The 21,368-nt window shown below is 44.7% G+C and overlaps 1 protein-coding gene across 1 annotated transcript in view; it reads left to right on the top strand.

Moving 5' to 3' along the window:
* Positions 1-1,276: 1,276 nt before the first annotated feature.
* AGAP1 (ArfGAP with GTPase domain, ankyrin repeat and PH domain 1) overlaps positions 1,277-21,368 on the top strand; it is a 384,937-nt gene continuing 364,845 nt past the window's right edge. The window contains exons 1-2 of the mRNA XM_066575407.1: positions 1,277-1,408; positions 2,564-2,761. Of these exons, the coding sequence (XP_066431504.1) occupies positions 2,599-2,761 (163 nt within the window). The 5' untranslated portion in view covers positions 1,277-1,408; positions 2,564-2,598. The remainder of the gene's footprint in view (positions 1,409-2,563; positions 2,762-21,368) is intronic.

The following is a 21,368-nucleotide window of genomic DNA, read 5'->3' as shown; positions in this document are numbered from 1 at the left end:
ACCATAAAACTGTCACATTCTTATCAGTGGACTAATTAGGTATTTACTCCTCTGCTCATCCTGTTCTGTTATAAATGAATCACACCATGTCATGCCTGTGCCTCTGTGTGTGTAATATATAAATATATATCTTTCTTTAGATATATCCTATTAAGCCTGATGAAGAATTGTAAGTAGATTGGAAAGCTCGCTGTAACATCATGTCTTTTTGTTAGCCATTTAAAGGTATATCTACAAGATTACTTGGTTTCTTAGCCCACTATCACACGTCCCGAGCGCAGCGCTAACCGCAATACACCACTGCTGATTTCAATGGTGTGTCACAGACTTGCAATCGAACGCGGCTTTGCTAACGCCGTGATGTTTGAGCGCAGCCTGTTCTATTTTCACGCGTTTAACGCACCTTGTCACACATCACAACGATGGGGAACTGTAAAGATAACGCGATTTCGAGCTGAGTTTTCTGAACGCACGGTGAGAGTGGCCTTACTGAGAACAATCACATACCTGCTACAGGACTCAGCAGCCATTGAATGTTTGCATTGAATAATCCTTAAAGGGGATATTCTAGGTGCTATATTTTTAAAATGTTTTCTATTGTTGACTGACAGGTCATCAGTAGATGGATGGCAGGGACCTGCCACTTGGATCCCTGCTGATCAGCTGATTCCCAGGGCTGCTGTCACAGCAAAAAGCGTGGATCACAGCGCAGCAGCCCAGGCTACTACTGCAGCACAACTCCCAATAAGAGCAGCACTTGTCATTCCAACCTGGGCTGCTGAGCTATGGTTAGCACTTCCTGCACTTAGTACAGTGACAGCAGCATTGGGAATCAGCTGAGCAGTGGATCCTCACTGATCATCTAATGATGACCTGTCCATCATCAATAGAAAAAAATATACAAAGTTATGGAATACCCCTTTAAACTTATAATCGTCCTCACTGCTGTGTGAGGAGCTCACGTCACCTATCCTGCAGTGGAAGGGTTACAGTACTGGTTCCCAGCAGCCATAACCCCACTAATCACACTTTCATAGCCTGTGTAATTGATACCCCATATTTACAATGATTGAAAAGCCAGCGGTTGTGTTTTATGATTGCCTTCATTTGCTAAGCAGCGATCCTATCATTAGTGCCTATTATTACATAGGCTTCTGGTAAATCGTCAGTAATCCCATGCTATAGATCAGAAGTTAAAGTGCAGACAGCCCGTAAACTGAAGTGACTGCTCCAGTGTCAGTGCTGCAGGAGACCCTCTGATGCAGGAGGTGGGGGAGGAGACAGGAAGGAGAGGCTGAGAGGAGGAGGAGGAGAAGCGAAGGGAAGAGACTCACGGAGGAAGAGAGGAAAACACAGCAGGATCGGGACACCGTCTTGCAGGGACTAGAAAGAGACAGCCGGGAAAACGGTACTGGAAGCTCCACCACTCACCGGAGACAGTCAGTATATGTGGCAACGGCGGACTGTGCTTAGTTACAGCACTGGAGAAAGCTAAAAGACCGAGACTGCGTCCTCCTATCGGCTGCAGCCCTTGCCTACCCCAGTGCACTCTTCCAGCAGATCCCACTATACACCCAGCGCTTCATTAGATTACCCTCTATACAATCAACCTACCATCAGCTCACCCCCATACAGCCAACGTTCCATCAGATCACCCCCATACAGCCAACGTTCCATCAGATCACCCCCATACAGCCAACGTTCCATCAGATCACCCTCATACAGCCAACGTTCCATCAGATCACCCTCATACAGCCAACGTTCCATCAGGTCACCCCCATACAGCCAACGTTCCATCAGGTCATCCCCACCTACAGCCAACGTTTCCTTATCCTTTCATGCTCTTCTTTACCCCAGTGACCGGTTTGCCTTGACTCTTGTGCAGCTTGTTCTTTCTCCATTCACCCCCCTTTGGTGCACTGTGCTCTTCATCAGATGACCCCTCTCCACTCACATTGCCCTCCCTATTGGCTTTCATCTGGTTACCTCCCCAATACATATTCATTTCTTCTCTCTGCATTCACTATGCCATCCATAAGATAGGTCCCCTCTGAGCAGCCTCCTCTCATTCATATTCTTTTCATTCTTCCTTTCTTGCCCCCTTCCCTCTGTACTGTCATTTTGCAGTGCCAGTTCAAATACCCTGAGCCACATCTTCCTGCCTCTACCAGGTAATTGTTATCCATGTGCTTCCCTTAGCAGATCTTCCGACCCCAGATTGTATTGTAACAAATCATTAGATGTCTGTCCTGTTGCAGCCATGCCCCTCATATGACCTTAGTCCCTGTAATGTACATGTGTACAGTAAATGTATAGACACTAGCTGTCACATCCATTGATAGGACTTGTCATTGTATTCCTAATGTGAACACATTCAAGATTTTCCTATCTTTATTTCCAATTCTTTTCTGATTTTCTGCCGGTATTTGGTGTTAAGCATTATCTCTAGATGCTATTTTTAATGGTATTTACTGGTCCTTTCTAACCCCTGCCCCATCACTACATCCAGGCCCTCTGCATCCTGTCTTATATCTACCCTACATATATTACATTGCACCCCCAGGCTGGATATGTGAGGCCCTCTCTAGCCTTGGAAAGATGAACTACCAGCAGCAGCTGGCCAACTCGGCAGCCATTCGGGCTGAAATCCAGAGATTTGAATCTGTGCACCCCAATATCTACTCAATATATGAACTCTTGGAGCGACTTGATGAACCTGCACTGCAGAACCAAATCCGAGAGCACGTTATAGCCATAGAAGGTAAATGTGCTTTGTGTGTCACTTTTACTTACTGTAATGTGTTGTGTTCCTGTTGGAGAGATGAAAGCCTAGACCCTGTTGATTTTTTTTTCCCCTTCTATATACTAAGTATATACCTAATCTATTCTACAGTATATACCTAATAATATAGCTCATTGTTTGGGTTGTTCATACAGGAAGCACTTACTAGTTTAACTCCTTCACGACTATCGGTTATTGTAAAGCATCACTATGCAGTACTATGTCATATAGCTTCCAATGTGTGACTCTGCTACTCGCATTGTTAGGTGTTCAGTTCTTTGTGGAGAAATCAATATTTGAAGTATCATGGAGTGTATATTTTCACAGGCGGTTTTATTTAACTACTTTGATGTGAACGTTGTGTGTTTATTCTCCAGTATGATACACATATTTTGTAACATTCTTTCTTCATATTGCATGGATTGAGCTGCTGTGTGTGTAGAACAGGGCAGGGATATGCTTGTGTCCCCTGGGTTTTCTCAAGACATCCCCATTAGCTCATTGTTAAAAGAACAATTCCATAAAAAGTATTAATGGTGAACAATGGTTTGTATGCATCCGTGAGAGCAGCGGAATGCAGATTGCTGTAAATATTGGCTGTGATCTCCCATTATCCTGTGCATGCTCTTGAATATATTAAGGCTGCCTCTGATATTCCGTTTAGCATGTCACATACATTTTGTTTCCTCCGCTGAAATGTACACGGGTTGCAGTATTTGCCTTGTGTATAAGCATTATAAAGTGTCTAATGTCTGGCATATTATGCTTTCTAGGGTTAAGGTGTTCTTCCAGGATTACCTTCCTGCTCATTCTGACATTGGGTGTGGAGAGATGCAACTGCAGGCTAGCCGGTAGAGTTGGCAAGGCGAACGCATGGCACCCAGCAAGTATTGTGCGCCAGTCCTATAGGGCCTATGCACAATTCTCACTGGGCATTGTATGATTGTTTCGACGACTATACCACCCCTGCATGCAGTTGCATATCCCCATGCCAAATGTCAGATTTCCCTGGAGGTTCACTTTAATGGCCACGTTAACGGCCTTTTTAAAAAAAAAAAAGAGTAGTGTAAAAGCTTGTTTGGTATTAAAAGCAAACATAAAAAAATACGACTTCGGTACAAGTTCCATGTGTTTCCTGTAGTGTTTTTTTTCCCCCTTCATGTTTGCACATGGTGTTTACAGTATCTGTTCTATATAGATATTTATTGAAAAATGAGGACGTAACATGTTTTCAAGCTGTTTCTCAATGATGCATCTGTAGTGTAGAAATAGATTATTCATATGGTATCCATACTGAAGGTTTCTTACGGATATGGTCCATATGGTATTCTGTAGAGAATGGCACAATGTATCTTTTTTTCATATGGTAACACACCAAGGGGCCAAACTGCAAGAAATCTCATTTGCACAGTAAAACTTTGGTACATGCTATACAAGGGTCCTTTTCCACGATTTTAGCTCTTGTGCTTTCCCATAGGAGAGATGATCGCTCAGTGAATGTAGGTGAAGCTTCCATTCACAGTAAACAGATAGTCCTTCATAGATGAACAACTATCTGTTTACACAGCCCGGCTATTGCTTTATTTCTATACCTGCACAGACTGAAGAAAAGCAAATGAATTATCGTCAGTCACTGGTAGCGATTAGACGGAACAGTGATTGTTCACAATGCACAATCCAGAATCTGAACGATAATCGTTGCATGTAAAAGAGCCCTAATGGAGAAACGCAGTACAGATGCTACCGTAGTTGTCATAACACGTGCTAGCAGACGCCTGCTGTTCTACACTGTTCATTTTTTTAATCATCAGATCTTTATTTTGCATACGAGTCTGCAGGGCAAACCTCAATTTAAAAACAGTCTTAAGGTACGTTCACATGTAGCGGAAAATCCACATTGGTGCAGATCCGCTGCAGATTTCACCTCTTCAATTGAAGGAGGGAACTATGCTGCGAATCTGTGTCAAACTTCGCACCAGGTAGGTATTTTAAAAATCTACCTGCATTGTGGATTCCATCATATCTGATGACGGACACCACAAATGAACCCCAGCAGGCCTCAGTATGTCACCAGGGTCTATTGGACACTGTTGGTACCTGTTGTGTGGATAGTTTTTATAAGCATGGTGAAGAATATCACCTACTGTCAAAACCCATGCATGTCTATGTTCCATCTTGTTCGTGATGCTGATTTGGCAGATGCTGTGAGGTACGTAAAAGCTCATTTATATGCTTGGGTGCAAATATTCGTAGGATCCTTTTATTTGCCCATCATTGGCTCATGCGATCAGCCAAGAAACGAGCAAATGCCTGTTTGTCAGCTGATAGAATCTGTTACACGAGCACAAAAATACTTACTCATCGGCAGCCCATCTCTCGGTGTATGGAGGGGATACATTGCCACTAAATGATTGAATTAATGGTCTTTTGCCCCAAAACTAGCGATAATCTGACTCGTGTAAATGGCAGTAATGAGAATTGTTAGACATGTTATACTGTTGATTGGCGCTCGTTAATAGAATATCTGCCCATGTAAGACTGCATTCCCATGTACAGGTACCAGTTTGGGGCTGAGGCTGCCAATGGAAGCTAGACCTTGCCGATAAGGTCAGGGCAGAGTCTCAGGCACAAGCCGGTACCTGTACTGGGAACACGGCCTAACAGGAAGATTATTAACGACAATACTTTTATCTACTCTACTTTAAATCAACTGATGATTCGATGAAGTAGCCCACATATGAGATTCTTTATCCTGATGGTTGCTGGTTTAGTTACACATGCTGCCCAAACACCTGGCAGGTATTCTGTGTACCTGTTTCCTCATGTGACACATAATTCATTATCACAACAGAATACGTACATCCGTGCTATCATGGTTTCCATAGAGAGATCGGAGAGAGAACACCTGGTATCTGCAAGGTAACTCTGAGCCTTGCTTGTGATGTGAAAAGGGTTGTCTTCTCAAAAGTGAGGTAGTCGTCTGCTGGCCCAAGGCCTGCACAAGCACCTGTGTCACAAAAATGTGACAATGGGGACAGTAATTTTTGACTCTTCTTGTAAACTGATCAGGTTTGACGCTTATCGTATGGTATTTGGAAGGTATAGACTAAATCCTACTCTACATATATCAGAACAACCCCTGTCTGTGTGCCCAATTGGGAAGAGGAATTGTGCAAGAGCTAGTGATCCCATTGCATCTGTGCGTTACGCCTACGGGCTTTGTTTGAGCGGCCAGTTTCCTAGACTTGGCTTTTCTTAGGGTGTATATACCCGGGCGTTGCGAGTTGTGCCTGAGATTCTCAGGTGCAATTGACATTGTACATCATACACACTCCATCCATGTGCTGTTCGATGTGCAGGACGGCGCACGTCACGTGTCCCGTTCTCATCGCACAAATGGGACAGGCAGCGGTTTTTCAAACTCTTGACTCTTAGTCCGAGTCAAAAATCACTTGTGTACATGAACCCATTCAAATGCATGGGTTCGTTCCCCATGCGAGCTCCATGCATTTCACAATTGGACAGAACTCGCACGGGAATATTGTCTGTTACTGCACCTTCCACATCAGCTTTTTTTTTAACCCTTTCCAATCCACTGTCTGACGTCTTCCTACATTCTGACTGAAGCTTGTAGAGCTTCGATGTCAGAAGACGTCCGACAGGGTATACTTACCGTCTATTGCCAGCCACTGTGCTGTTAGAGCCTCTCTGGCGCTCAGATACTGGCTATAGTTAGCAGATGGCACCATTGTATAACAGTAAAAAGAGAAAGCCTTTTAGGAAACCCTGAATCCAAAATTGGATTGGAAAGGGTTAAAAGGTGTTTGTGAAAAAACTCCTTCAACAAACTTAAGCATGGGTTTACTTTGTAACTCGGCTTTACTGTAACGCTTCAATCTGTGAAGTATATGGTAAAACAACACACCTCTGTCTGCACTGCAGATGCTTAACGTGGCGTAAATACAGACTATAGAAGTTATAGGGGCTGCCCAGGATTAGAAAAACATGGCTGCTGGCAGGCCGGGTACGGTTTCTGGGTAAATAACTTTTTTTTTTCTTTAAAAGGCAGCTATTATAATTAATTTTTTTAAATCCTGGACATCTTAATGCTATTCTCTCTATATATCCTTCTTTTAGCACATTAGTTGTATGTTATTGTTTTTGGCTTTTGGACTGTCAGCGGAATGTAGAAAATGAGATTAGGAGGCAGTTTTCTCATTTTGAGTCAGCAATTTCATGATAGTGTGTATCTCCTATGTACTAGAAGTCATACAAGTTTATCAAGTAGTCATTTCTTAACATCCTTTTACACTGGCCATTTGAAGGGCTGTGAGTAGTGCTGATCAGCGCTAGTTTAACCCTTTCCAATCCAATTTATATCCTGGTTTTCCTAGGGGGATTACTCTTTTTTTTTTTTTTTTTTTTTTCTGCTGTTATACGACAGCGCTATATGCTGGCTAAAGTCAGTACTGCATGACGTGACACATTGGATAGGCTTCGACAGCAGATAGGTGGGCAATATACAGTAAGAGAACCCCGACGGACGTCTTCCAACATCAGAGCTGCACAGCCTTAAATCATAATGTCTTCACACGCCAGACAGTGGATTGGAAAGGGTTAAAGCGCCTTCACGTGGGTCGATGCAAACTGAAAGGGCGCTTTCACACGAGTGGATCATTTTCGCATTCCGCACCTGAAGACGCAGCTTAATCTGCTGCTGCGGATTTCTGCTCCATTACCCACATCTATACATATGCATTATGGTGTGGATTGTGAAAATCCGCTTGTGTGAAAGCAACCTTAAGAGGACGAACAATTGTTAGTCTTTAGAGTTGAGCGAACATACTCTGCCGAGCTTGATGCTCGTTCGAGTATTAGCGTACTCGATGGTGCTCGTTACTCGAACGAGCATCAAGCCGAGTTCGATCCCCGCCCCAGTTTTTGGCGTCTCCCCACTTTGACGTGCCTGTTTTGGCCCCTCCCCGCCGTGACGCAGCGTGCGTCAAATTGCAATTTTTTTGTCTGGCAGGCAGGGGAGGGAGAGGGGGGGGGGAGAGAGGAGGGAGAGGGGGAAAGAGAGAGGAACCTAGGAAAAAAAAAAAAAAAGCTCGGGTCCCGGCGTCTCACATACAAGAATGCTCGAGTCTCCCATTGTAGCCAATGGGGTTCATTACTCGAGTAGAGCTCTCGAATTTTGCGAAAAGCTCGACTCGAATAACGCGGACCCGAGCATTTGGGTGCTCGCTCATCTCTATTAGGCTTCTATACACTTTCATTATTGTCGGCAGCACATCACCCGCTTATATGGGGGCATCTGTTGCCGACAATGATGGTTTTTGCATGGAGCTCTATTTCAATTGGTCCTTTCTTATACTTCCAGTGCACATAGCTGCACAGATTTGTCCGATTGGCTGTTGATTTGCAGAAAACCTCCGCTATTCCCTGCAGTTCTGTGTACATCCTATCATCCTCTGTGGCAGTGTTGCTTGACAGAATAGCTGTTTCTTACTAAAGAAGTCTGTCACGCCATAAATAGTGCATCGCCTCCCCGTTGGGATCAACGACACAAGAACTCTTCAGTAACAGCTGCAGGTATAGTGCAGTTTTTTGCTGAAAAAGTTTGAGGAGTTTGTCGAATTGACAATCTCTTTGCAGATTGATGGTCTCCCTCTGAAGAGGTAATTGTGGGCGAGTCATTTTAACTTGTTTTCTGCAAACTATGCTTGTTTTCCTACAGCAGCAACAGAAAATGACAAGTTTCGGTTGTTTGTCACCTCCATTATTTCCAGCGGGTGCCCTGTGGTCATCCAGTGCCAAGTGCTACAAAAAACAAAGGAAGGCCATGATTCTTGTGGATCGAAGAGTTCTATAATAATGGCTTTTCTTTTACTGTCTATTATAGTTGTAAAATCAACATTTTATCCATCCAGCCTTTCTGTTTTAATCAAATTTGATCCCTTCACATCTTTCTTTTAATCACTGTAGAAAGCTGTTAAACTGGCCTTACATGAGGTAGCCGTCAGCTCTATCTCCCAACTCCACCATAACCATGCCTACTCAGCTTGGCCAAGTGTACATGTGTATATATTAAAGGGGTTATCCAGGAAACTCCTATCTGGGTCAGAGCGGAAGCGCTGCTCTGACCCCTGTGTAGTGGCCAGCGCTCGTAATTGCAAGCACAGCTCTTATTGAAATCAATGGGAGCTGCGCTTGTTAACCCCAGGAAAAGCACCTGATATGTAACTTAAACGGAGACGGTGATGGATACCTCACGGTAGCATCCATCAACCGTCAGCTATAATGGCATTTGTTCAATGTATAGGTCTTGAGCTTTTCAATAGCTTTTCGTGCTGTATCCATTAAAGGAATACATCCGTTTAAAGGTTTTTTTTGAGAGTTTAATATTGATGACCTCTCCTCGTGATAGGTCATCAGCATCTGATCGGTGGAGATCCGCCTCTGGGTGACCCCGCTGATCAGTTGATTGGAGAGGCCAGGGCACTCGGGTAAGCACTGCAGCCTCTTCTCTGCATGCCAGGCACAGCACTGAACATTTTGTAGCAGCTATGCCTGTTAGCTCAATGCCATTCATTGGACCAGGACTGGAGCTGCTCTCAGGCCACGTGACAAATGAACGGGACAACACCGGCCTAAGAAGAGGCTGCAGCATGTAAGTCACTGGGGTGCTGAGTGACGATCCTTCACCAATCAGATAGATCATCAATATTGGATTCCTAGAAAACTCCCTTAATTGCTATGTCAGGAAAAGTTCATGATGTGCACTTTAACACACATGTGACATGCGTCTTACAGTAGCGGGCTGTCATGTCGAAAAAATACCAGACTTTTTTTTTTAATGGTCGCCGTGGGATGGAATAGTGTATCGATGCGAATCGAATGCTTTTAATGCCAAAACACATTGTACATGCAGGTAAATAAGTGGGATGTAGGTCACATTTTCACTGACCTACATCACACTCACCCATGTGAGTACAGCCTGACATGGATGTCTGTCTTTAGGCTAGGTTCACTCATTATGTTGTGATGGTGTGTGTTTTATAACATAGTTTGTAAGGCCGAATGAAGACAATGTCCATCCAGTCCAGCCTGTTTATGCTCTTGTGTTGTTGATCCAGAGGAAGGCAAAAAAAAAACAAAAGCAGAAGCCAATTAGCCCTTTTGGGGAAAAATTCCTTCCCGACTCCCTAATGGCAATCAGACTAATCCCTGGATCAACCCCTAATAGTTCCTACCTGCCTGTATACCCGGATTAACAATTAACCTAAGATTTATAACCTTTAATATCCTTTCTCTCCATAAAGACATCTAGTCCCTCTTAAACTCCTCTATGGATTTTGCCATCACCACATCCTCAGGCAGAGAGTTCCACAGTCTCGCTGCTCTTACAGTAAAGAACCCTTTTCTGTGTTGGTGATGAAACCTGCTATAAGGGGGTAATTACGAGTTACATTTCCTTTTCTGGGATCTGTTCCACTTTTTCTTAAAATCCTAATGTAAGAATTGCGCATTAAAACATGTGAAAGCTATTTTTTTTTTATTTTGAGCGGTTGCAGTAATACTGTAAGCATTCATGTATTGTGGCTCCTGGGCCTACAAGGTCGGACGCTGGACGACTATAGAAGTATTGTATGAGCTATAAGTGCTGATGAAACGGTTATTAGAGGGAAGAAGCTTGTTATAGAAAGCACAGACTTCCTGTTTTATTCTCTGTACTCTGTATTGTTGGGAAGCATTGTACACGGTTTCAAAGAATCATGCGAACGCCAACACTCGCCCCACTTGCTTTTGCATTTGTCCATAGGGTAATGACCTTGTTGAAATTTCCTCGATGTTGGAGTTTGCATTTGTTTGTTTTGAACTTTCTGCGAAGTTTATTAACGCGGCAGGAAGACTCGACACTTGCTGTATGTGTTGGAGAGTTTGTTATGGTGCTGGATGTTGTTAGTATCACTTGTTTCAAAGTAACAAAGGATTAGAAAATATTGTAGAGAAGTAAATCGTTCAACTTTTAGATACAGTATCACTTTCACAATGACTACGTTTTAATATACAATATTGACCTGAAGGCTTCCTGCATGTCGCTACTGCTGTAAATGTGGTTAAATACACTAAAAATACCTAAATGGAAAGCTTCAAATGGCTGTAATTCAAGCAAACCAGCTATAAGCTTTCCATAAACATGCATGCTCAGCCGAGCATGCATGTTTTTTCAATAGAGAGAAGGGAATGGCAGCAGGAACAATGGATCCGGCATGTTGAAATCATCTGCAGTTTTGATTCTGGCCACCCTGATACACTTTAGATATTCAGCCAATCCTGATGAAATCTGGTTCTGCCCACATTTACATAATCTGTATGGGCAATTTAAAGGGGTTGTCCAGTTGCAAACTATTGATTGAGCATATCTGCAAAATAGGCCTTCAATAGTATATTGATGTTAGTGTGCTGCCCAGGACCCCTGCCAAATCAGCTGTTCGCCGGGTCTCTGTGTTCATACACTGAACTGTTCTCTGTGGGATGCCCCCCTCCTTCCTCGACACTGTCTTCTCCCGCGGTCGCTGCCCATGCAGCTGAACCAGCCAGGAGCGCTGTGAGGGTCGTCCCCGCTGCTGTGCCGTGCTCCCGCTCAACTAGTAGTCTTTAATTGCTGCTCCCGTGTCCCACTCCTGCAGCACTTGAAAAGATGGCAGCTGCTGCCGCTCTCCCACCCCCAGAAGCAGGCGACAGCGGTGTGACTGGTGTCCCCGCTGAAGTCCAAGATTCTACGCATCCAGTTTGGCTCCCCCTGCGGCCAAAGCAGGTGGGAGCACTGTTATTGGCGCCCTTGGGTCCCACTCCTCCTGCAGCATGGGTCCCGCTTATTCTCCCTTGCAAAGGTCCCCAACTCGTCGCTCCTTCTAGGACCTTAGCTTCTTGGCCCAATCGGGAGCTAGGGGTGTGACAGGGGCGTTCCTCCTGTCAAGCCCCTAGCTTCCGGTGGCGTCAAGATACACTAACACCAGGTAGGGATTCCAGGCGCCTGACCACTGCATGATCTACTATTAAAGGCCTATCCTGCAGAGAGATCCATCAGTAGTTTGCAACTGGACAGCCCCTTTAAGGGTTCTTTTACACTAGACAATACTTCAGCTGTAGCAAACTAGTGCCACTCGTTTATGCGATTTACGTATGGTAGAGAATCACCTGTATGGGGACAAACGATCATCGATATGATCGTTCAACCCCATACAGCTGCCATTCACTGGATGAATGTCTCCTTGTATACATGGGCTGACAAGTGAGCATTTTTATGCTTGCACAAATAAGGGAAATCCACAGATGAGCATTCGCTTGCTTGTCGGCTGATCGTTGGCTAACAATCATCATCCTGTGTAAGAGACTCTTAAAGCGGAGGTTCCCAAAACTTTTTATAGCTCACAAAGGTCTTCCACATTTGACAGGAGGATGAAGTCTGTCTATGTGACTGAATGATATGGCTGCTTGCCAATGAAATGGTTTTGACCCTGGTGCCAAGTTTCAGTAATTCTGTGACATCATTGCTGCCAATAGTGCACAATAGTATGTAGATGCAGGGGGCCAAATGCTTACATGTGGCCCCTGGGTGACTGTTTAGAGAGCACTGCAATAAGGCATCGTTCCTACTGCTTAAGAAAAAGTTAGAACTGTTACTTATTGAAAATTGCAGTAACCTCGTGGGAGGTCTTGCTTTGTTTAGTTATGGTCTTTTCGTTTACAAGACCACCAATGGTAAATTGAAGTTGCTTCCTGGGCTTTCTGATGGCCCTTTCCAAAACTGATAAAACAGCAGAATAGGTTGTTACTAACAGACAGTCTATTCAGGTGCCTGATTGGTTCAGGTCCTGATGACCTCATCACTGACTGCCAATTACAATGCAGGCCCAGAAAGTTTGTATGCTACAAACTTTCCTGGCTGCTCAGATGCTCTTACCTTCTGTCTGCTATCAGTGTGAGATTGGAAGAAAGATGAGGGGAGTGTGGTATGTAAAACACACTCATTAACCCCTTCTGTTACAATCGCCTATACTATTAGTTAGAAAAGGTGTTTGTATAGGGTTCATTTTTAATTTGTCTGCAAATAAGATTTTATACATTCACATGTAGCGGATCTGAAGCATATTTTGCACTGTAGATTTTGAAAAAAGTTGAAAAAAAATTACTTTTTAAAAGTTTCTCCAATTTTGACGTTTTTAATAAATATATTCAAATCGTATCAATCATTTACCAACTTAATAAAGTGCAATATGTGACGAATGTCAGGATTACTTGTGTCCACTATTTGCAATAGACGGGGGCGGAGCCAAGTCACGGAACCTAGCTCCGCCCCTCCCATTGCAAATAGAGCAGAGGGGCGAAGAGGGGGCGGGAGTTCAGTGCATTGCTCCCAGTTCTTCCAGCCTCCTCCCCCTGCACAGGGACACCATATATCGGATGGGTGTGAAAACCTGGCCAATATACGGTTGTCTAAATAAGCCCTTAGGCTGCTTTCACATCTGCATCGGGGGTTCCATCTTCCTGCTTCGTTATGGGAGCAAGAAAGGCGTATCCCCTGGGCGAACAGATCTATCACATAATGCAGCCAAAACCATGCCAAATGGACCCCATTGACTATATCGGGGTCCGTTTGATTTCTGCTTTGGTGTCCAGCATTTTCCCAGATGAAAAGGCGCTGCAGTGTTTCGTTTTTTTTTTCCTGGGATTTTGTGCCGGATCTGCGACAGAGCCTCTGTATGGAGGTTCCAACGCACATGTGAATGCGGCCTTACTTCTGTATGATAGCAGGACTGTACAGGCTAGTAGTTCCTGAAGGTCAAGCGGTTTATGGAGAGTGTCAGGTGCTATAACTACGCCCACTAGAGGTAGAACAGGTTCTGCGCAGCTCACTGGCTTTTGCCCACAAACGTGAAATGTCATGCACCATTAATAGTTCTGTCTATTCTCAAACAACATAATGTACTTAAACCAATAACCTAGAATCTGAGAGCAGATGGTGCGATGAATAGATGTCTGACTCAGCATTTCCCTTTAAGAAAATCAGTGCATTTTTAAACATATTATTGGATCCACATTGAGATTAAGGGGATGATCTAAAATCTGCTGCATTCTTATACAGCCACTGTCCAAAAAGTCGCAGCTTACTGGATTTTTATAGTTGGTCTGTAGTGAAGAGCAACAAATATGTATGTCCAGTTCATAATTACAGAAGGTCAAGGCATCTTTTATTGTATAGTGGGGATTACAATATATTAATGGATTTGTAGTGAGATGAAGAAGACATTCCAGATTTGAATGATGGGTTTTAATGGTCATCCATTAATAATCTTTATATATAGTGCTAACCTATTCCGCAGCGCCTACAAGACAGGGGCAACAGAAACAAAACCACAGTTACATGTAGTAATCGATGGAAACAATAGGGGTGAGGGTCCTGCTCCAATGAGCTTACATACTACAAATAATGGGGTGATACAGAAGGCAAAGGGGCTGGAAATATGGAAGGTATGGCGAGGTGGAGAGTCTGGGATGCTGTACAAAATTGAGCAGTATAGTGGCCGAATTAGTATGACTGCAGGAGGCGGTTGATTACGACTAGCAGGGATTGCAGTCAGTAGGACAGACAGCATGTTATCAGGGGGAGTACAGAGGGGTTTGATTTAGGGGATACGGTATGCCTTCCTGAAGAGGTGCGTTTTTAGGGCACGCCTGAAGTTTTGTAAGTCATGGATTGCCCAGATAGCCTTTGGTAGTGCGTTCCAGAGGACTGGTGCTGCTCTGGAGAAGTCTTGGAGGCGAGAATGAGAGGTTTGCGTTAAAGAGGCACGTAATCTAATTTCGTAAGCTTAGCTGAGGAAGTGGGCTGGGTGGTGGATTAAGATGAGGGAAGCAATGTAGGGCGGCGCGGTGCTGTGGAGAGCTTTGTGGGTGAGGGTGTTTAGTTTGAATTGAATTCTATATTTAACGGGCAGCCAGTGCAGTGACCGGCACAGGGCAGAGGCGTCCGAGTAGTGGCTGAATAGGAAGATAAGTCTAGCTGCCACATAGAGTGGAGAGTTTGGTGCGGGGAAGGCCGGTCAACAGCGAGTTGTAGTAATCGAGTTGAGAGTGGATAAGGGCAACAGTGAGCATTTTTAGCGTGTCCACAGTGAGAAGAAGGCAGATTCTTGTGATGTTCTTGAGGTGCAGCTGACGTATTCGGGCCAGAGAGTGGATGTAGGGGGTAAAGGAAAAATTGGAGTCAAATATGACCCCAAGGCAAAGGGCATGCTGTCTGGGAGTTATGGTGGCGCCACACACTGAGATGGAAATGTCAGGGTGAGGTTGATTAGTAGAGGGCAGAAACACCAGCAGGTCCGTTTTTGAGAGGTTTAGTTTTAGGTAGAGAGAGGACATAGTGTTAGAGGCAGCAGACAGACAGTCGGTGGCGTTCTGAAGAAGTGGTGCTGTGATGTCACAGGGGGAGGTGTATGACTGGGTGTCTTCAGCGTAGAGATGGTAATGAAAGCCAAATCTCCTGATGGCCTGTCCAATAGGGGCTGTCTAGATGGAGAAGAAGATGGGGCCGAGGACTGAGCCCTGGGGGACTCCAACAGCAAGGGGAAGAGGAGGGGAGGTAGAGCCAGCAAAGGAGATGCTGAAGGAGTGGTCAGATAGGTAGGAGGAGAACCAGGAGAGAGCAGTGTCCTTTAGGCTGATGGAGCGAAGCATACTGAGGAGGAGTTTGTGGTCAACAGTGTCGAATGCTGCGGAGAGATCGAGGAGGATCAGTAGGGAGTAACGTGCCCTTGAGTGTTTCTGTAAGGCTGCTGTTAAACAAGCACTAGCTCAGCCACTAGCACTCATATTTGTCCAGCTGTTGCCAGGCTGAACCTTCAAATGCAGGGGCAACCTGACAATTATGGTAGTACTATAACACAAGTGTTAACGGCACTTGTATGTATAATAATAGCCTAATGCTGTTTTCTTTTTGTTTTTTCCTTTTTTTTTGTCATTTGCTTCTTTTTATCTTACATTTGGTTAGTTTTATTAATCGCTAGGTGCTGATTGGCTGCTATGGCAGCTTGGGGCCTTCTGAAGGCCTCCAGTGCTACTATGGCTGATTGCTTATCTAGCCATGCTTGTTGTGTGGCTTTATAGAAAGCCTGTTAGGTTGTGGTATCATGTAATACAATGGTCTTACATTATACTGCATTAGTGCCCCACCCTCCACCCTACCATATTCATAATAAAAAAAAAAAGAAATCAAAACCACAAAAAGCAAAAGCGTATTTGGTATCACCAAGTCCATAAAAGTCCAATCTATCGAAGGAATACATTATTTGACCTGCACAATGAACGTTGTCAGAGTTGCGCTTTTTTTTTTTTTTGGTCACCCCCATCACAAAGAAAGCCTTTAATAAAAAGCAATCAAAAAGTCATACGTATACAAAATTGTACTAATAGAAACTACAGGACGTCCTGCAAATAAACGAGCCCTCACGTAACTAAGTTGGTAGAAAAAAAAAAATTATTGCGGTCAGAAGATGGCGGAAGAAAATAGTTTTATTTTTTCTGAAGATCTATATAAATTTGCGATCGATGTAATTTGTACTGACCCATAGAATCATGTTATTTTTGCTGCAGTATGTACACTGTAAGGACGCATTCAAACGACCGTATATCGGCTGGATTTTCACGCCCAGCTGATATACGGCGTTTCTCTCTGCAGGGGGAGGAGGCTGAAAGAGCCAGGAGCAGGAACTGAGCTCCCGCCCCCTCTCTGCTTCCTCTCCACCCCCCTGCACTATTTTCAATGAAGAGAGCCGGGACGGGGGCGGGGCTAATTCCCGGTACAGAGCCCCGCCCCGTTCCACCTCCTCTCACTGCAAATAATGCAGAGGGGCGGAGAGGGGGCAGAGAGGAGGCGGGAGCTCAGAGAACTGCTCCTGGCTCTTCCAGTTTCCTCCCCCTGCAGAGATAGATGCCGTCTATCGGCTCAGCGTGAAAACCCAGCCGATATACGGTCGTCTGAATCCACCCTAAAAGCAAGACCCGCCCAAAGATGGAATTACTTATTTTTTTTTTTCCATTTTACACCATTTAGAAATTTTTTAAAATTTTTCAGTATATTATATGGTACATTAAATAGTACCATTGAAAAATACAACTTGTTCCCCAGACGTCTACGTTAATGGAAAAATAAAAGTGTTAGAATTTTTTTAAAGTGGAGAGGAAAAACCTAAAAAAGAAATGGGGCCGTCCTAAAGTGGTTAAATGGCAGTGTCAGGAGAACAAGGCTATGATGTGGCAGCCATGAAGGGGAAGGCTATGATGCCGGGAGCCCCTTTACCCCTTTGCAATCCAATTTTGAGTCAGGGTTTCCTAGGGGGTTTTCTCTTTCAGCCATTATGCAATGGCACCATCTGCTGGCTAGAGCCAGTACTGCGATATGGAACATGCTGGAGAGGCCCCCCCCCCCCACAACAGAGCGGCCAGTAATATGCAGTAAGAATACCCTGCCAGATGTCTTCTGACATCAGAGATGTACAGCCTTCAATTAGAATATCTTCAGTCGTCAGACAGTGGATTGGAAAGGGTTAAGGTAACTTTTTATACTGGGCAATTACCGTTGTCTGAGTAATCACTGGAAGCTGAGATTTTCAGTGATATTTGGCTCCTGTGATACATGGCCGCTGACTGCACACTGAGCAAGAAGTTGCTCACCCTTAGGTGTCCCATGTTTTTTAGCTCGCCTGTCGGCCCATGTAAACATGCAGTCCTTTATCTTTGAAGGACTGCCTGTTTACATGGAGGCGGGCGGCTTTCGCAGATCACCGAATGACTACTTCTGTGGGATAGTTGTCGGGACTGATATCAGGCCCTTATGTGCCCGACAGTTGTCCCGTGTAAGGGCTAATGCCCCCAGACGGATTGTCGTGTGGAATTCACAGTCAAACGCCCACTGCGAATTCCGCAGCAATGATTGTCCATACACATGCAATGTTAAATGATTCTCCCCTGCTCACGAGCGGAAATCAACTGCGATTTTTCCGCTTGCGGGGGAGAATCGTAGCATGTTCTATTTTTACGGAAAATCGCACGAACAGCTTCCATTGCAGCCTGCGATATTCCACACTATGGGCACTGCGGAGTATCGCATGCTCTCCGGCTAGCCAGGCAAGATACTCGCGGCAGATCCGGAGAGGTGAGTATGGGGTCTTTGGGGGGCACCAGAGACTTCGCAGTTGGAATCTGACCCGGCCGTGGGCATGAGCCCTAAAGGCCCCCTAATTCTAGTAATTTGGGTAGTAAACTCATCACGAGTTCTGACCTTTCCAAAGAGAGCAGGAATTGCTTGTTCTGTATGTATAAGAGAATAAAACTAAGGCTGGCTTCAGACAAGCGTATTTTAACTCCGTATTTGGTCCACGCCTTTTGGACCGTGATACAGAGTTAGTATAAGCCTATATCTAGTCACATGACTGTATTTTTCACCGCTGTTTAAAAAAAAGCAAACTCAACTTGACTTATTTTTTGCATTTCTGCCTCCTTATTGCTATTTTCTATTGGGCAAATACAGATCAGTCTTTGCCCAGTAGAAAACAAAAACCATGCGGCGCCCAATACTGATGAGATACGGTTGTGCTGAGACCTGTAACATGTCCGTAATACTACCGCCCCGTATAGAGGTCAGATACTTTATTCCATAGACCCTATTAAAAGTTATTTGCCAAGAATTGATATGCGGTGCAGTGTGCTGTGAAGGGGAAGGTCACTACGTTTATGTGTTCTTTTCCACGGCCATAACCGTAGTCATAAACTCTGTATGACTCCAATTCTGTGCGTGGCATGCATCAGCGGGCACTGTAATATGGAGATATTTTACCCTAGAATGACTGCTTCCAGGGGCGGTTAACCCTGCATTTAGGGCCATGACACACTCATTGCCTATAGCCCTATAGTATGGAGCTGAAGCAACTTTGCATGACTCCATGCAGCCACCTACACGTGGCGGAGTATAAAGAACTACATTGGTAACTATGTATCTTGCCCATAAATAAAGTTGGTACATTTTGCTTTTCCGAGGTACCCATTGGAATGAGTTTGGTAGATGTGAGCTACAGCCCATAAGATTGGATTGTCACTTATTTTCAGTGAGCGGCCGGTTATCTGTGTAGGCTCCAGGCTCCTTCCTTTTGTGGAATTTGGAACAGGGTCATAGTTTCCCACTCTCCGTCCCGTTTTCTGCTCTCAGCAGTATAAAACCGCGTGCTGGTGGAGAATGATATATAATATCTGACAGCTGAATACTAAAGACAAACAAGCTTCAAGGCCCTTGGAAGCGCAGAGATGGCTTGTGCAGTGAATTAGTTGCTGCCACCTGAGTGCCATGTTTGTACTGAACATATAAAGGTAAAGTGGCATGACTATTATGTAGCAATTATATAATAAACCATTTCTTGGCTTCAACTCTATTCAGGTTTCTTTTGCTACATCCCATATGCTGCTTGCTATTTAGTGACCAGATACGAATGCTGCAGTGGTTTCGAAGTCACCCACCTTGTAATGGGGTTGTGCCAGGTTATAAAGGTATGCCCTATGCCAGGCAGACGGAAAAAGAGGAACGATTTTTACATGTTTCAAGCTTCACAATCTGGGCTCCTCCTCCTATTCTCTATGCACAGGATTGGGAATAACTTTATGATCGGCGCAAGTCCAACCACTGGGACCCCCACTGATCTGAAGAACGGGGTCTTACGTGAACATGCAACATTGCAAGGGGAGTGCCGAACATTGCTGAGCAGACTATCCTAGTTGTAGGCGATTGCCAGTGTACTTATGACAATTACTCTTACGATATTGTATGTTTAGGGTAGGGTCCCATGATGCAGTAACCACATGCAGCTGAAATCCCGCGAAGTCAACTGGCACCACGGAGGAGCAAGATTTTGGTGGCATGCTACCCGCATAAGGGATTCTAACAATAATCGCCCAGTATAAATGCACAAAACATTTACAAATACATTTGTTTCTGGCTGGGTTCACACAGGGCAGATTTGCCGCGGAAATTCTGTGCGGAATTTCGTCGCGGCAAATCCGCATACGGCCGCTAATCCCAGGATTAGCCAGCCATGTGGACGAGATTTCTTAGAAATCTCGTCCACACGGGACGGCAAATTCGCTGCGGCGCGGATTTGCCAACTGCAGCATGTCCATTTTTATTCCGCTGCGGCAGCGCTCTCCTCTACGGGACCGCCGACCGCAGCGGAAGAGCAAGCGGCTGGGCCGCTTCAAAACCACCGCGGGTTTTGAAGCAGCGGTTCTCCCGGCAGAAATCTTGCAGTTTTTCGCTGCGGCCAAACCGCGAGATTTCCGCCGAGAATCCGCCCTGTGAGAACCCAGCCTTTATGTGAGCTTTTCCTTGCAGAGCTGCATCTGTTTTTACACTGACAGAACCGCAACATTATACACCGTGTGACTGTGGCTTAAATGCTCGATCTACAGGTCTTTTTATATGGGACGATCGTCCCAGGCATAATCTGTTACACACAGGAGCGATGATCACTCAGAATCGAGGCAGAACGTGCCGGAGATCATCCACCTGCCAGCCTCCAATCCTCTATGAACGACTGCCTGTTTACACAGGCCAATCGTTGTTTGATTTGTAGGCTTGCACAAACTGTATGAAGAGCGTTGGACCTTTTTGGATCTGCAGCATGCCCATTATGGCACCAGACTTTCGGTGCAGATTCCACTTCTTTAAATGAGGAGGTGAACTCTACCCTAAATTCAGTGTTGAAAACCATATAAAAATTTGCACCGAATGGTACGGTATTTGATGGAAATGTCCGCGGTGGACCGTTTGCAGCAAATTCTTTTCCTATGTGAACATCCCCTAAGACTCTATTTACACCAGTGTCATAGGGACTATGACTGTTAGGGGAGATACATTCTTGTAACAGACACTTGAAGGGTCTGATGAATCTTAAGTATAATGGACTTATGGCACGGTGCAGCATGACAGACCAATCAAAACTTTCCAAAAAAACTGAGGTGTTACAAGAGGTTAAATGGATCTTTTAATGCGCTTGTTGCGGTAACCATTAAAGCATGGGCAAAACGGGAAACATGCTTGTACATCCTGGCATCTGGCTGGGATCATGGAAACTGTGTATTACAACGCAATGAAGTTCTATAGGAAAAGTTTGGCAACCACAATTTATAGGCCTAAATCAAGCATGTAACATTTGGATTTTACAGCAGAGTTGCTGTTTGCCATGTCTCGATCTGGCCTAAGTTAGTAGGGGCTTCGGCAGTGCTAAGATGTTGGAAAAAGTCAGAATAAGAGGTAACCGTATTGCCATGGTTCTGTGAGTCCTGTGGACTATGTGATGGTTCAGCAAGATGGTATTTGTAGCTACTGGTTCTCTACCTGCCCTTCGCTAAATAATGGGGTAACCGACCTGAAAATGGTGACCCCACCCCCCAATGCAGGAACCTGACCCTGCAATGTCTCATTGATCTCCTCAAATCTGTCTATCTGCATTTACTCTTTAGACCCAAACAGAGT

The sequence above is a fragment of the Eleutherodactylus coqui genome, chromosome 8 (assembly GCF_035609145.1).
Source record: "Eleutherodactylus coqui strain aEleCoq1 chromosome 8, aEleCoq1.hap1, whole genome shotgun sequence".
Classification (NCBI taxonomy): Eukaryota; Metazoa; Chordata; class Amphibia; order Anura; family Eleutherodactylidae; genus Eleutherodactylus; species Eleutherodactylus coqui.
Note: the sequence above shows the minus strand (reverse complement) of the source record. Positions and strands in the feature narration are given on the sequence as shown.